This window comes from Macadamia integrifolia, chromosome 2, assembly GCF_013358625.1.
Source record: "Macadamia integrifolia cultivar HAES 741 chromosome 2, SCU_Mint_v3, whole genome shotgun sequence".
NCBI classification, from domain to species: domain Eukaryota; kingdom Viridiplantae; phylum Streptophyta; class Magnoliopsida; order Proteales; family Proteaceae; genus Macadamia; species Macadamia integrifolia.
Window position 1 is genome coordinate 40,615,372 of NC_056558.1, and position 17,691 is coordinate 40,633,062.

General features: G+C 36.1%; 1 protein-coding gene across 3 annotated transcripts; it reads right to left on the reverse strand.

Annotated features, from left to right (window-relative positions):
* Positions 1-8,441: 8,441 nt before the first annotated feature.
* Positions 8,442-17,424, reverse strand: LOC122091632 (glutamic acid-rich protein). Of its 3 annotated transcripts, XR_006143974.1 has the most exons (4): positions 16,752-17,424; positions 14,240-14,832; positions 9,129-10,250; positions 8,442-8,949 (listed from the first exon to the last, which is right to left on the reverse strand). XR_006143974.1 is itself a non-coding variant. In XM_042661664.1 (2 exons), exons 1-2 carry the CDS (start codon positions 17,269-17,271, stop codon positions 14,297-14,299), a joined length of 1,056 nt encoding a protein of 351 aa, XP_042517598.1. In that variant the 5' UTR covers positions 17,272-17,424; the 3' UTR covers positions 14,143-14,296. The 3 variants fall into 3 exon arrangements, 1 of the variants encoding a protein (XP_042517598.1); XR_006143972.1 differs by having other exon boundaries at positions 8,442-10,250; XM_042661664.1 differs by lacking the exons at positions 8,442-8,949; positions 9,129-10,250 and having other exon boundaries at positions 14,143-14,832.
* Positions 17,425-17,691: the final 267 nt, after the last annotated feature.

Consider the following 17,691-nt stretch of genomic DNA (forward strand, 5'->3'; position numbering starts at 1 on the left):
GGTGTTGGAATAACCCATGGGAGAAGACCCCGAGGTTGGGGGTGGAGTAAGGAAGCGAGGTCACATGGAGGAGTAGGGGAACAGGGAGATTATGACGTTATCAAGATCGTGTTTGGAGTTTGGACTTGAGATGACTAAAAAAATTGGTTGCTGACGTAAGCTGAGATGGACGAACGGCTCTTTGGCTTCCTGGTCCTAGTGGAGGTGGGGCTTGACGTCATCGTTGGAGGGGAAATCCGCTTTCCACGTCACCCTAACTTTTCTTTGTGCCACGTGGAATCATCTGAGTTCGTTGATGCTTTAATAATTGAATTATATTACTGTTTATTTATTTATTTTTAATTGATTTTTTAACAATTGAATTAATTGATTAAGTTAAAAAATAAAATAAAAAAGGGTAAGAAAATGACGAAATGCATTTCGTTGAGGCACGGAGATGCCGAGATGGGAGATGGGGACAATGACCCAACATCTTTGGGGAGCACCTCGCGATACCCAATCTTAGTTTGACACGTGTCCAAATCATGTCGGCTCCATGCTGGTTCGTATCCTTAGTCCTTACTTAACAAGCAAGAGAAGGTTTTGAGAGAGAGAGAGAGAGAGGGGGGGGGGTTCTCAGAGTTGGATCGGAATTCGGAATCGACTGTATTCATAGTTTCAACACCAGATTTTATCTTTTTCTGTTTCAAAAACATCGATTGATATTTTAGGTTTAGGCCAATTCCCGGTTGATTTTGGTCAGTTCGGATTTTCGGGTTCACATCAATTCTCGTTTTTGGCCTTCTGGGTTTAGGTCAATTATAGGTCGATTTTGGTCATATCGGACTTTTCTGGTTCAGGTCATTTCTCGTTTTTGGCCGAATTAGAATCAAAATCAGTCACTTCGATTTCACTTCCTCAAACAATGGAGAGAGAGAGAGAGAGAGATTGGGTCCTCTTCAGTGTGCCAGTGCATCCAAGTTGATTTTGGTCAGTTTGGGTTTATGGTTTCAGGTCAATTCTTTTCAATTTTGACTGAATTAGAATCAAAATCACAATTTCCCCAAGCAATGGCTGAGAGAGAAGGAAATATTAAGGGTGAGATCTAAATCCTCTCCAATGTGTCAGTGTGTATCCGATGATTAGGCAACATTTGAATACATAACCAGATCCTTCCAGTTGTTGGATACACGTTGGGCACTGGAGAGGATCCCTTTCTATCAAGGGTGGGTCAAGGGTGGTAAGACTTGAAAACCAACTTCAGAAATGAGCACTTATGAACTCTGTGTGTGTGTGTGTGTGTGTGTTAGAATTTATATTTATTTTATTATAATTAAGTTTCAAGATGAGGTTTTTCTTTTATGTGTTTTATGACTTGTAATGGTGTGAGACCTTTAGGCTTTAGGTAATGGAAAATGGTCAATAACACCCTATGAGTGCCCTAAATTTCATTTATGGCAATTACCATGAGTGGAGAGGTGGGCAAAGAGAATTGATTGGGATTAATTTTATTTATGAAATTAATTCTTAATTCATGCCAGAGGTTATTGTCAAATGGAGGTAAATGGTCAATGTCATTATGTGGGTACCCTAAAGTCTATTCATGGTCAATACCATGAGTAGGGAGGTGGGCTAGAAAATGGTCAATAACACCTTATGAGAGCTCTAAATTTCATTCATGGTCATTATCATGAGTGGGGAGGTGAGCTAAGGAATTGATTGGGATTAATTCAATTCATTGAATTAATTCCCAATTCATGTCCATATGACATTATTCTCCAATCAACTTGCCATTAGTTGGAGGTTACTCTTGGGGAATCCAAGAGGGTGTAAGGGTTGGTTTTGGGTCAATATAAACCCAACCAAATACCTTACAGAGACACACATTCACACATTGATACTCCATCTATTTCTACTCTTTGCAACCATACAAATCTTTCTCTTTCTTCTATTTTCTCTAAGTCTTGTGTAAGGTTAGAGGGGGGCTGCTGTTCTGTAGTTTTTTGGTCCTAGAAGGGACTAGAAGAACTGTCTCATCTTCTAGTGGAATGTTGTTTTATCTTGGAGGTAGAGATGCAGAACAACTCTTGGCAGTAGAGGGCATCAATTACAATTACCTTAAAGGCAGCACTACAAGTGTGACTCAACCTCAATTATGATCGAAACTTCTTCAATTGCTGTGGTGATGGTTCAACATCTATTTGAAGTTTATCTCCATCACATTTTAGCCAATGATCAATACTACAACATCATAGTAGTTTTTACTACAAAAGTTTTGTATTGTAATTTATTTTATTTTTGTAAGAAATTATAATACATTACCCAAGAGAGAGAGAGGCGTATATTAGAGTTGGAAACCAACCTAAGCACCCAGTAGTTGTGGAATGTGGTATTGTGGTCCCGAGCATCATAGGATTGGTGGTTTCCCAAATTTGAAGGGAGGAACCACTCCACTCATGGTGGTGACGAAACTGTCTGCCATCCTAACTTCCAAAGAAAAAAGTCTTACACTAATAATAGATGGAAAGATGACTGAGAAATTCTTTGTTGAAAGTGAGTGCGGCTCTACTCTTCTTGTATATATGACATGTAACAAAAGAGAGGGGGGGGGGGGGGGGGGGGGGGGGAGAGAGAGTCAATGGTGATGCAAACATTTGACTCCATTTAATGCAAGGAGGTAAGTGGTTTGGATTCCTCCTTAGAGAGCTGTTGAATCTTGTTTGTTTTGGCGTTTTCACATTTGAGAAAAAAAAAAGGGTGGTGGATGTGAAGTGCTAAACTCAAAACTCTTTATGTTATTTTGTAATGAAAGCTACGCGACCTGTCTACTTTGATTTTGACTTTTAGTAGATCACTTCATAGTGGTTTCATGGACTGTTTTTTTTAATGTCAATTTATTTTAAATAAAAAAAATTCAAAAATAATCACACCCGCAAAGAAAAAAAAAATATAAATAATTAATCCAAAAAAGAATGGAAAAGGTTTGCTGCCAAGCCATACGTGGTTCCTATTAACGCATGAACCAGGGAAAACACATACAAGCATTCAAGGAAGGGGTGGGGTAGTCATTTCAGTACCCAATGTGAAAGGCTTTGGGAGATACTTTCAGGTAGTGTTCTTTTACTTAAAAAGAATATTTGATTATTATTTTTCATGAAATTGAACTTAACTCAATTATATCCCAATTAAATGGGAAAAAAATTATCTGCAATTTCGATCTCGTACAATTCCGTGAAATACCACTTTCAGTGAGTGACACGTGTATTGATACCAATGCAATGGTCCAGATCTAAATTAAATGACTCTTCACTGATTTAAGGTTTTATTAGTTGTACCAGATCTAAACCATTGCATTGGTATCAATACACGTGTCACCTCCTGAAGGTGGTATTTCACGGAATTGTACGAGATCGAAATTGCAGACGATTTCAACCCAATTAAATGGGATTGGCTTCATAGATATTTTCCCTCCAATCAATTCTATTCAAAGCCATATACATCTTTTAAGGCCTAAGCTATGCATATCTTTCTCAGAAAGTCATTTAGATCTATCCTTGGTCCTTGGTTGTTTTTTAATACGAATCAAACATTGTACAAAAAAAAAAAAAAAAAAACTCCTACATACTCGAGTGTCTAAAGGTCTCCGTGTACGTGTCCATTTCACCTCAAATATTTTCATAAAGCTTATCATGTATCGGAGTTGCTCCTAAAACAACTCTAATTTGGTCATTTATTATTCTATCATTTTTATTTTTTTACACATCCATCTCAAAATCCTCAGCTTAGTTATACTAAGTTTGTCTATTATGTTGCTTCTTTACCATCCAACATTTAACTTCACACATTATTGCTAATTATATGATAGTCCTATAAAAATTTCTTATAAGTTTTAAAGAAATACGTACGTCGATTATTCAATATTTCGGATGCAACCCTCCACTTTATCTATCCTATTTTTATTTTTATGTGTAACATTATCTTCTATTTTTCTTTCTTTATTTATGACTAAGCCTAGATACATAAAATAAACATTTTACTTAAACTTGTTTTATTCATAATTAAGGTGGTATCCTAAATTAGAAAATTGAGGTTTTTTGTTTCGAGTAAGCTAATAGTAGGAATTTAATTGGATAGAAGTAATTTATAGCTCTTTAAAAAAAAAAAAAAAATCAAGCTAAATGCTTCACGATTGAGTTTTGCAATTGCAGCGGTTTGGTACATCAAACTACTCAATATTAGAAACAAGTTATAATGCTTCCTTCGGATAATTATATTGAAGCACATAACTGGTAGAAGATCACAAAGCTCATATTCCTTCTGGGCTACTGGGTCGAAACCAAAAAAATATTTGTAATTTTTTTGGGTGTTTCCTCATATTTTCAATAAGATCTTATCGTAAAAAATATTTTCAGTGATAATAGTAGATGCTATTTGAACTATTCATTTTTTATTCATACAAAGTACAAATAACATACTTTACCAAAAAAAAAGATACAACTATCTTCTGGTTGTTTCAGATTTAACGAGCGTTTGAAATAACTAGTGAATTACAGCTCTCCTATACATACCACAATTGGTGCATTGGTCTTTGCAGCGATAATGTTTTTTGCTGATTGGTTCTATTATCACAATAGTGAAGAGGGCCCCTATGATCAATGATAATAGAAATCAATTGAAAAATGAATAGAAATTTTGATACAAATCAACTTGATCTTGATGCCCCCTAGCAATACACATGCATGAACCACTTCACGAAATATGTGTAAGAAAGATTATAAAGACATCTCAACCAAAATTCGACCATTTCAAAATCGACCGAACTCGATATTAATTCGATATCTAATACCTCGATATTAATCCGATATCTAATACCTTAAACCATGATTAATACTGAAGTAAGTTACAAAAAATTTTAAATATAACTTTCTAAATTACCAAGACAGGTACAAATCTTTAGAAAGTGGAGTTCTAGGTAATTATTGTTTATTTTACTTACCATTTTTTTTTACGATTCTAACTATTTATTTATTTTTAACTAGGTGACGTAATCAATTATTTTTTAAGTAGGTCAAATTGATTTTTTCTTCCTTTTTTTTCTCCCTTCACGGTTGGTTCTTCTTTATATATCTCTTATTTGCTTTAGTTTCAGGTTATTATTGGTTATTTTATTTATTATTTTTTTAATTAGATGACGTAGTCAATTATTTTTTGAAAGGAAGTACCAAATTGATTTTGAATAAAAATTTTCTCCTCATGGTTGGTTCTCATTTTTCCATCTGTTCTTCGCTTTTCTTCTTTTCATGCCTAGACTCTAGAGAGGTTTAGGGGCAGTAATAGAGTATATTATTTTAAATAAAAATATTTAATTAAAATAAAAATTCTCATTGTAATCATATGATCTGGACCAAAATAAGACAAAATGTCTTGATTATATGATATTTTAATTAAATATAATTTGGGAAAAATATTGCTAACCAGTCATGCCCTCTAAGTCCAGACACTCATTGCATGAAATGACCATCCTACTCCCATGTGATTAATGTTTTGGTCTGTTTTTCTATAGACTCGTATTGATACAATAGTCACGCAACCAGTTAGTATTCTTTTACTCATATGATATATCATTTTTTTTCCTTTGTCGGATAAAGAAGGCCACTAACTATATATAAAGGAGAAAACCTTGTAATATAGAGCAAAACCCATATAAAAGAGAGATCACATCATATTTATCTAAAGATAGAAAATAAAGAGAGAGAGGATCACATCATATTCATCGAAAGTTGCTTCTTTGAATGAGACCATCCATGAAAAGATACATACATTATCATTCCTCCACCATCATCTTTGTCGTCATCCATGGTTTTAGGTATCAGCCTTTGTCAAAATACTCTATGGTACTAGTATTTTTGCAGGCAAAACTGTTTGATCCGATTGATATCCACCCCACATCTAATCTGATCCATCGATAATCACTACTAATCCGTAGATATTCAATACCTAAAACCATGTTCCTTTTTAATCGCTTTAGTCGGGCCTTAACCGGGCTACGGACATGTTTAATGTTAAACGGGCTTTAACCGGTTTTTAAACGGGCCCTCTTTAAAATGTGCTATTATATTCCGGTCCACTTATGCAAGCCCAAAAAAATGACAATTGGGCGTATCTCTGATAACGGATTTGTTGCTGGTATGATCAAGTGATTGTACGAGTCAGCAACCAATATCTGTCCTTTTATTTTTTAGATATATGGGGGGTAAAATAGGTATTGTACAATCATTAAAGGGTTGGGCCAAGTCGGTGCACAATAGGCCGGTCTCGGTCCGGCGCCCGACTGTTCAAGTAGCAAAACCGAGACCGACCATTTAATGATTGTGGTAAATAATTCAAGTTCAACCATTTAGGCCATGTTTGGATAGTGGAGAGTATAATCCCGAAATTTAAGAGAAAAAGTGGAAACGAGATTGTCTTAGATATCGGTAGTGGTAGGGGTAGGGGTGTCAAAACTTAACTTGAATTGGTGAAATTGGCTGGATTGAACTGAAAATAGTTTAGACTAAATTGAACCGAAGTCTTATTGGGTTGGATTCGATTTGAAATATTACGACTCTAAATCAGCTTGAATCACCTCGAAAACTGATGCAAAACCTGGATTGAAATCAAAACCAAACTGATTAGAAACCAAAATCAGCCCAAAGCTTATAGAAAAAAAAAATCAGGTTCTTACATAATTTTTTTTATAAATTTGCATGATAAAATCAAATACAAACTAGACCAAAATCAATCTGATTACAAATTGATACAAGAATTCAAAGCCAAACCAAAACCAAACTGAACCAAAATCGATATTTTCTTATTGTTTTGGTTTCGGTTTTACCATTCCTACACTGAAACCAACTTAACCCAGATTGAACCGATCGATTAACATCCTTAGGTATTGATACCCAAAATTGATCTTGGCTGATATTGATACCAATATTGATACGGATAAATCATATTGGGTTGGATCAGACCATTTTGTCCCTCAAAATATCGATTACCTTTTTTTTTAAAACCATTTTACCCTGCTTTTGCCTATGCCACCATACGTATAGATATCTAGTAACGAATATAGTAATATGAATCAACTGATACAATCAATCTGATACCATTACCTTGATCTATGATTCCGATCCGAATCAATGAATTCTGTTTATTAGATTTTAAAATTCATGGTGAAGATTTTTGAGGGGGAGGGTGGAAAAGTGGTGGTTGCACTATGGAAGGACAAGAGCTCTTGGAAGATCACAGTTGTATTAGTAGACTAGTGGTGTTCAGTGTTCATAAGGAAAAGGAGTGGAATTACGTGATATATGACATCAGTATCAAATTTATTTATATCCATCTATCTAAGCCTTTTACCAAAAAAAATATCTAAGCCAAAAAGACTATGCCCACAAAACATTTTTAACAAAGAGAGAACCATTAATGGGAAATGTCTTTAGTATCTTTCTTTTTCTTTTTCTTTTGCCCCACCTCCAAGAAAGGAGCCGTGTCAACGAGACAACACAGACAGCCAAATCCTCTGGGCACGTTGGATAGGGAAGGAAATAAGGAGGGAAAAGCAAAAGGGAATAATAGGTGGAAAGAAAAAAGCTAGCCAAGCAACTGTAAACTGTAACTGTTACTTTTAACTGTCGGTGGAGTCCGTCGTGGATTGTAAAGGTCTGTGGTAGAAAGATAAATGACTCCTTATCTACTAGTGGGTACTAATCAGGGTTTTAGTAAAAAGCGTCCTTGCTGGAGCAGAGGCCACACTGTCATTCAGGGTTCCATTAATAACTCATTCAATGGAGAAAGAATTCTGCCAGTTTAGTGTTCTTTATGCATAGACAGTTGGATGTGAAAAAACCTAACTGCCCTCATGCGCAATGGATAATTTAACACACAACTATGTCTGGCGGTAAAGGATGTGGGCGCCACCATAGAGTTCCCTTGCCTTTCATTCAAAATCCATGTCAAATAAAGACCCACATTTAGGTGAACACAACGCTGGCAATGGTGGTGCAGGAGGAGATGCTGGTGGTGGAGGAAGAGGAGGTGGTGAAAGCAAAAAAATAGTGGGGGTGGAGGCAGATGAAGTCACACTGTTCCGGATCGACATCAGCAGTGACCGATACTGAGAACTTAAACCATGATTGTAACCTGATTTAGGTTGATCATGAAATATACATTACCCACATCAAATCACATTCCAATTTTTCCATTGGATCTACCTAAAAAATTGCATCAAACTACATTTAAATTTTGCCATTAGAGTTACCTAAAAAATTGCACAAATGTTGTCCAATTTAGGTCTAAAGTTCAAATTAAACCAAAAAACATCCCATTTCAATTTTACCACTTTATCAACACTGACAAAACAGAGGAACATAGTTGTATATATAATAAAATTTAGGTAACAACAAAGTAAGACAATACAGAAGTATCTATCAACTAGAAGCAATACTAAAAGTGAATAATTAATACACCAGAAGTATGTCCCTCTTTTGTAAGAATCTTGAAAACGAATCTTCCTATTATGCTAATTTTCCCTTTTCAAAACAATACAAGTGTGATGTCATCTCACCTATTTGGGGGCCAGGGTGGGCTGAGTGGGTTGCTTCTGGTGTCATCACAACCTGAATCTTTGTCGGATTCTTATTCATCACAGTTCCTCAATAGTAATTACAGAACTGCTCCTCTCTTTTAGTCCATACCCCAAATGCAGCAGGAACATGAGTGGCACTGAAAAGGAGGAAACTCATAATTTGATTCTTCTGTCCAAGCTCTAGCTCCCAAAATCATGACCTCTCTGTTCCATTGACTGATGCTGATCTAAGACACCATTGAATTGAATTTATTGTTGTCCCAAACATTTGCTGCCATGGCCATCATCATCCCTGTATCTATTTCATCACAATACAGTCCCTTATTTAGGGTATTCACTGTTTTCTGTCAAAGATTTCATAACACTACTTCAGGCTCAATGGTGGGTCCCAATGTAAAATTGTACTTTAAAATTTTAGTCCATGTATGGGTAAACCATGAATCCTTGGTCCCCACAAATGATATAAGTTACCACTACTACTACTATTGCAGATGTTGGTGGGTAATGAGATGAGGTGGTCAACCTTAGCGGGGCAAATGTCACTAAGCTGTTCAGAAAGATTTTTCCATGGCCATCTGAACCCTAAAGTCTCCTCACACTTTCTCTTTTGCTGCTTTTGTTGTTTTTTGTTCTTTCCCCTTCCATTATTTGCCACCATGTTTCTTCTTCTAGAAGGTATCTTCTTGATGAGGTAATAAAATGCCACCCACATTCACATATCAACATATTTTGGTGCCTCAGGTATACACTATGTGCATGTCATCCTCTATTACCACAGCTACAGTGTACCATTGCCTTTTTACCTGGGAAAGCTCAAATTCCTGCATCAGCCCAAGTTGCTTTTCAAGGTGTGCATAGTTAACAAATTTGTGTTATGTTGACAGCAACAGAAAATACACTCAAATCTTGATATGGAAGCCCCTTACAAACAATAGATGATCTAGCTTGCAAAGCTGGAAAAGTCTTGGGCCTCACTACCCATCTTCACCTGCAAATGACTACTACTTGTCCAACCACAAAATATGAAACAAGGGAAAATGGAAAAGCCTCTTAAAAGGTCCTTTGTTCTTTTAATTCTAAAATGCAATGATATATAATCATACTTGGGGGACTTGTATTTGTCACCATAGTAGTAACAATATTACACATACTATCCAAGTAGGTTACTCAATTTGTTACATAATCTATCGTTTTGGGGCCATTCTCCATGCTTCTGCTGTTTACACAAGTTTACACCAATATCATTATCCAGAGATTGCTGCTCTTAACATTCTTGAATTCTATTAATCACCTCATCTCAGCAAATGCTAAAATGCAAAATAATCATTCTAGTCAGATCATGAAAAACATTCAAGTAGAAACTGAAGAAAACCTCTTTGATGAAATTATATCTTGGATATCACTTTGAAGTTGCTGCTATCAAGCAGCCATTGGTTCCCCACACATTGCCCCAAAATAATTGTGTTATAGCATTAACCCAATGAAATTTCCATGGAAATACAAAATAACAACTGAAGCCAGTCGGTCAGGTTATAGGTTACAAACTTCAACCAAGAATAAACGCTGCCAAGATCACAAGAATAAGAACTGTCTCATGAAGAAAGGCTCTCAAACTGAAAGTTTAAATCAGTACGTCTACATCTAGCTGCAAGTCAAGAGAAAAGAAGTGAGATGAAACTAATTTTAAAAGGAAAATAAGAACTTTTGTAATCATGATTTATAGATTACTTAAAATCTGACCTAAATGCTAATTAAACATTTCAAATATATTCCTTCGCCTATCATATTTTCCTATTCAATCCTGGTAATTTGGCTGGAAACAGAAGAAAAATTTAACGACTACATTTAGTTAGTTTTCAGTTGGTCACACAATCCTTTGTGGCACGATTAGAAAAGTTCCTATCTCTAATTTCATTTCCATCCCTTTACTTCAAACCAGATGGGATCTACAACAATTAAATCTCATATGCATCTTTGTCACATTAAAACAGAACAACAGATTAAATTATGCCTGTGTGTCTGTAGATAAATCATGGATACAGTTACAATGCGAAAAATAATACTAAACCCAAGAACATAGATAAACCACGGATACAGTTACAATGTGGTAAATAGTTCTGAGTCCAAGAACTAAAGTTTGAAAATCATTCTTAGAAAATAGAAACAGAATCAGTGAAGTGATACTAACCAGCATCAGAGACATCAGTTCTAAGGAAGCGCAAAGAGATTAACACTAAATTTGGCTGTAATAGATATGGGGAAATGCAAATGAGGTCTTCTAGAAATTGAAACTAAGGTACTGTATGTACCCTTAGCAAAAAGAGGGCATCATACTACAGGCCCCAGCCTTAACTCATCATAATATGACCTGGTTATGGAAAGGCAATATCGAACACAAGAAGAAATTAAATACTTTCTCCAATCTCTAAGCTCATTGGAAGGGCAATGATCAACATCTTCTTGCTGAGAATAGATAAACACATTCATTTGCGAATGGTTTGAGACATATTTGTGCCACTAATTGGCTTAACGTTCAAAGCTGAGCCCTGTTCAATCCGGGTTGAGACATATTTGTTCCACTAATTGGCTTAACAGTTCAAATCTGAGTTGCCCCGTTCAATCCCATCAACGAGAAATAGAAACCTTATATGACCTTGGAAACAGTTTATGAGCTGACCTTTACATTTATATGATGACTGTTCTTGGTTAGTGGAACTGCTTGTATAAGAGACTCATCCTCTCTAATGTCAGAGTGAATGGATGATCAGAATTCTATCATAAACAATTGACCTATGAGGCTAGGATAGAAGGGTGAATCTGTTTTGCTACTCTGTGACTGTATAGTCTAAGGAGCTTATTTTAGAACTGGTTAGGATTCAAGGGGAATGAAACTGGCTACGGGGTGGATAGTATTAGAGGATGTAGTGAGATGAGCCCCAAACCACATCAGAGAAAAAAAATTCCTGGATCAATGGCTATTCAATGCACTTAAAAGATGCCAGGACAGTATATCTAACAATGGCACTTCATCTAATGTTTGTAATAACTAATAAACACCTTTGCCAGGTATTTTGCACCAGACACATACAGGAAGCGCAAGGAAACCACTAGCAAAGGATGCCCTATTGGTCCATACTGGACTAGATCTGGACTCTGTGATAATCAGAAGGATTTAAAGCCATGTCATATGGTCCAAAGTTTGAATTTAAATGGTTATTTTTCCTTGAGGAAAGAGAAAATAGTTATATACCATTAGAGACAAAAGAAGTAATAAAAGATATTGCAAATCTAGGGAAGACAAGGAAATTTTCAGCATAACTTTATGAGATGTTAAAAGATGCATATGATCACACACTTGGCTTCAAAAATTACAAAATCCATAAATGCATAACAAGAAAATCATGGACCATAGAAGATACCAAGAAGCAGATATAAATTCAATATATGTAAATTTAAGATTGGTCTAATTGTATTCTAGATGGTTCTGGACCTGGCTCACCAATAATCAGTAACTAAATAAAGCAACTTATACCTAAAACTTAAAGTGGAAAAACACATGACTGGCCTTTAATAATAGAAAACAGAAGAAACCAAAGGAGAGAAAATGCAACATGGCAACAATCATAATCATATTATTCTTCAACTTCATGTACTTGTATATTTGTCGGCTGCCCTCTAGTGGATCGAAGTACTTGATTCCTTGGTGGCTATAAATTTATTAACCTGAAACCACTACAGATTGGATCCACAAATAGGACCCAAACCACAAATTGTGATCGGACCTGCTGGGTGAATGGGTGATTTGTATCTATATAAATCCCTAATATTGATCCCTTCAGTTCCATATCAAGTCTTAGCAATGCACCTTGATGAGTCCATTGCTGAACAGCCCACAAGTCGACTTGCTCTTTCTCCTGGACTCTATATAGATTTCAAGCCATTCATTAGAACCTAGGAAATAATCTAGTAACTATTGGATATATTTCTAAGTACAATTCTTCATTCCATTGCAAGGATATTATTATTTAAAGTTTTAAACCTAATTTTAACTAGTCAAGCTGTTAAGGAACAATCATGTAAATTAATTAAGCTTAGAACTTGGTATTTGTTTGACAGGTTATACGTAGGAGAGAAACAAGATGATGCATTGATGATATTTTAAGTTGAATTTCACATTGAGTTTGAATTCAGAAAAACTCTCAATCTCTTTCCTTACCATGTATGTGCACTTGGAGAATGTTTCTGTCGTTTCTAGTTCTCAGATTTAGGATTCTTTTTGTTTTTTTGAGATCAGGGAAAGATAAGACTCTGGCCATCTATTAGCGACCTAGAACAGCTAATCAATCTGACCCCAGGTCAAATATCTTTTATGCTTTGCAACTTCACCTTTTCGTCACTTTAGCAACCTGCTTTAATTTCCCATTGTTTCGTCCACGAATTTTATCACATTAGTTTCCCCATTGTTAAAAGCCACCCAACTACCCTTGTTCTTTGGCCCCAAAACAAGGACCTCATTGCCCAGATTCTGTGGTCAATACCAATTTGTCACGCATAAACGTCCCAAGGTGTATCTATTTATATATGATATGGTTTCTCACAATGCTGAATCTTGGAAAATAAAGTGCACTTTGTCTTTTGTCAGACCATAGTGTTTATGGAACCTATACATACATTTGTCTTTCTCTTTTCAATGTTTTGGACATTGCCTGCTTTAACTTGCCCAGATCCCTTGTTTTATCGCAGGAAGTATAGTTCCCAACACACGGCCATGCGCCTGCCGGTTTTCCGCCGCAGCCTGATGGCAAACGGACGCGGAGGGTAGTCTATGATCACTCCACCTCTGTTTTCTGGTGCAGAAATTCTCAAACAAGTCACTGGGAGCCCGAGACCATAGGAAGCTTTCCAAATCGGCAAATCAGTCTTGTTTACAAGATCGTTAATAAAGTGAATAATTCTTGTATTTGCAGGACCTTCCGATAATTCTCCTACACTGTTTTAGATGTTGGCCCATAAAACATGGTTACCTTATTGTAGATCTTTATAAGGTGCTATAGGAAGCAGGATAAAAGACACCTAATGAGATGATTCAATCTTCACAAAAATTCTGCACCCCACCTCACCCCTTGGCGTGAGAAAAAAGAAGAGAAGAACTATTACATGCTCAGTGAGTCTCATGCTTGCAAAGGTGAAACAAAACATTGCAAGGTCCTAGAAGCACTTGTAAAGCACTGGATGAATTGGTCTTCACTTAAATAATTTTTCTTAAATTCTAGAACCAAGTAACAGAAGGAATAAACTGTCAACAATGAAAAACATTTGGAAGTGATAGCACATCAGAAAATTGACAAAAGTACATTTAAGTCGCGCACATTTCCCATTGAACATGGTGGAAGTATACTATAGCTTAAATTGGTTACCACAATACATCGGCCTGCTTGTGCTAATCTAAAAGCATTTCCATTTTGATTATAGATTACCAGAGGTGTTTGGTGGAATACAGGAAAACACTACTACTTCCAAAAGGAGATGAGCAAAGATTAAAAAAAGCACATATGACATAAGTCACATAACATTTATTAAAGAAACAACCAAAAAGTCACAGAAATCTGTGATACACAAGTTACAAATACATACATCATAATGCATGTGACCATGTTCCCAGCTTACATGCCGCTTCCAAGATTTTAACTTCTAGTCATCATTGCCTTCATTGTCATCATCATTTTCATCGTCATCGTCATTGTCATCATCATAATCTTCTTCCTCCTCCTCCTCCTCCTCTTCTTCTTGTTCTTCTAATTCTAGGTCATCATCATTCACAATAAAACCACCAAGATTATCTTCATCGTTGTCTTCTTCATCTTCACCTTGATCAGAACAGACAGTTTTCCTCTGCACCAAATGTTTACTACTTCCCATATCCTTAGAGGATTCACCGTGATACTTTGATCTAGCCATAGAATGTCTAGGTCTTTTTGCTCTTCTTATGTTTTCCATTAGCACTATCTCATCTTCACTCTCACCCATCCATTCCTCATCATCATTTCTTTTATCATTCTTCTTTCTTCCAACAATTTTCTTCCCTTTTGAGCTATTTTTCTCAAGCAGATCGTCATCTTCAATATCTTCCCTTGCTTCTTCAAGGTACCACTTCCAATTATTTATATCTCGAACCATTTGCTTCGGGTAGCGGTCAAATTCATGGCCCATTACCACAAAACCAAACTCTGTGTCCCAAAATAAAAGGAATAAGGACATCCAACATATAAAGAATGATCATGTCTTATGACACACCAAAAACAATGATTTGTGGTACATCCCTCCTATAGATTTTTCACATTTACAAACATCACACCACCTTTTTCTAGAGGGGGTGGGGAAAAAAAAAATAGAAGAGTCATATTTTTACGTGATGTATGGAACATGCCTGCTACTACAGCTAGACACGCGTTGGCATATGACTATGCATCCCTTAATAAAAGCTACTTAATAAAATGTCTTTTTTTTGTGTCTCTCTGTGTGTGTAGGGGCGGGGGTATGATACTTCAATATGATTATATTTCCCTTTTCTACTTCATGACTGTCAATCTTTGTTTGTTTGACTTGCTGTACAAGCTGTTGGTTTGAGTTACCATTGACTCAGTATTTAAGCTACATGATATAGTACACTACATATGTATGACAAAGACGGAGGAGCATATATAATAAATAATGTGAGAAAGAGGAAGAAGCACAAACAATAGTCTTTCATAATGGGAAAATGGGAATATAATTAAGACGGCAACTGAAGTTGTTTTCTGATTTTTGTAGAAACCTAAACAACATGTTTTTGAGGAAAATATCCAACCTTAGAACCTTTAGTTTCTATTACATGAATGTTTTTGGTATGCATCAAGATTCGAATAGTTTCTTTGCAATGTATCAAGGCACTTACAAGCGTCATATGTGCTGGATGGACACACCCCTAAGGAATGTTAGGCCATATATTTTTGAGGATCTCATGAAGAGGACTTGTATAATAGTCCATGTAATTACTTAAGTGATCTCAACATGGTTTATCCTACTTAAAAGTAATATGTCCATGGTGATATATCAGATCAGCTTTTATGTTTGTAGACCACACACTAAATCTCATTTACCTCATCCACATTTCTTACTGATGTGAATCAAATGCATTTTATGTACACTATCATGCATGCAGCCCCCCGGATAGTCAAAATAATCAAACATAACATCACAATGTATCGCAAACTAAACAGAAACCACAAGGCCCACAGCTTGGTAGTGGCAAAAATCCTGGAACTACCGAACTAAACTTTCCATAACTGGAATCTGAAATGTTCCATTTTCCCCAAGTATTCAAAACTAGGAATCAGACCCAGCCAGAGTCGTCCATAATCTGCTTGAGTCTACTAAGGGCCCGTTTGATAACGTTTCTGCCCTTTCTGTTTCAAGAAACAACAGAAACATAAATTTTCGTTTCTAGAAACAGAAACGGAATTGAAGGTGTTTGATAAGTCATGTTTTTAGAAGTTGATAGTAACTAATGAAAAAATGGCCACAAGTCGTTTCCAGAAACGACGAAACAAGTTGAACTTGTTTCACCTGGGTCGTTTCTTGAACCATAAATAAGTAAAAATTTCTATTTCTATTTCTGAAAATAAGTGAAACGAAACAATTTTATCAAACGCTTTTTATTCCGTTTCTGTTGTTTCTGGAAACAGAAACGACAGAAACGTGTTTCTTGAAACGTTATCAAACGGGCCCTAAGTCTCCCAGCAAGACACAACCACTCCACCAATGAAAAGGACTCAATTGGAAAATTCCAAATCATAACTCATTTAACGATACAAGTGCAAAACTTTCGGTTGCTAAGGTGAAATTATCAATGACCCAAGGGCATGTCTGAATGGCATAAAACTCATAGATTTCTGAGTGGGTAGAGCTTATAATTGACTGAATTCGACTGAACCCATATCAGTTACAAGATTTTGAGCATTCCTCTACTTTGCTTTACCATGAAAATGTAAAACTTACAAACCCAACAAACCACCCAGGGGTTTGCGTATGTGAGCTTCTGTAAGCATGCTTTGTTTGTAGGAAATGAAAGTAAGTAAAAAATAGGAAAGAAACCGGAAAATCAAACCTTTAACTGGGTCAATATCTGAGACGTTCAGCGACTCAGAACCTAAACTCTCCTCTCCTTCAAACTTCCCAACAACGTTTTGAATACTTTCTGCCATTACTTTTGCCTCCGAAACCCTTCGGCTACACTCGACCGCCTTTGGGACGCATTTCTCTTTTCCTTCAGGGTCTTCAACCCCAATTCTCTTCAATCTAAACAAGATGGGTTTCTCTGCAGAAACACAGAACCGATCACCGATTCTGAGTTCCCCTCTCTCGAACCTCCCGAAAGCTCTAACGTCACCGCTGCTATTGCTGAACACCCAAAAAGGATTCTTCCCCAAAACTTCAAAAGAAACCGTAGGTTCCGTATCTGGATTAATATCCTTATTCTTCCCAATCCTAGAAGAGGTGAGTAGTTCAAATGAAACATGGCGGCGGGAAACTGTTCTATCATCGGATGGAAATCCTAACCCTCTTCCGCAGTCCTTCGACCCATTCCCAATTATTATTCTCGAATCATCTTCACCTTCAATCTCCATCGAAACCTTCTTAGAGCATTCCTTCTATCGAACTATTCAACCACAGAGAAGAGGGAGAAGTAAGCACGTTGGCGGGACGAAAAGAAAAGAAAAGAGAAGAAAAGAAAAGAAAGGAAAAGGAAAGAGAAGAAAATACCAGAAAAGAATCTACAAAATGAAGAAAAAGAAAAGAATGAAATGGTGAGAAAATAAAAAACGGAATGCATGTTTGATTATATTCGAAGAGAAGAAAATAAAAGAAATTTTTTATATTTTTTATGTTTTCGTGTGTTTTTTATAAGATTTTTTTGTTTTAGTGAAAGAAAATTTCACAGTTCCTAATGTAAAATTTGAAATTTAAAAAGTGAATCTACTCATGATTTAGGAAATACCAAGCATAAATAGAACTTCCTAAACCAAGAAAAAAGTACAAACCAAAAT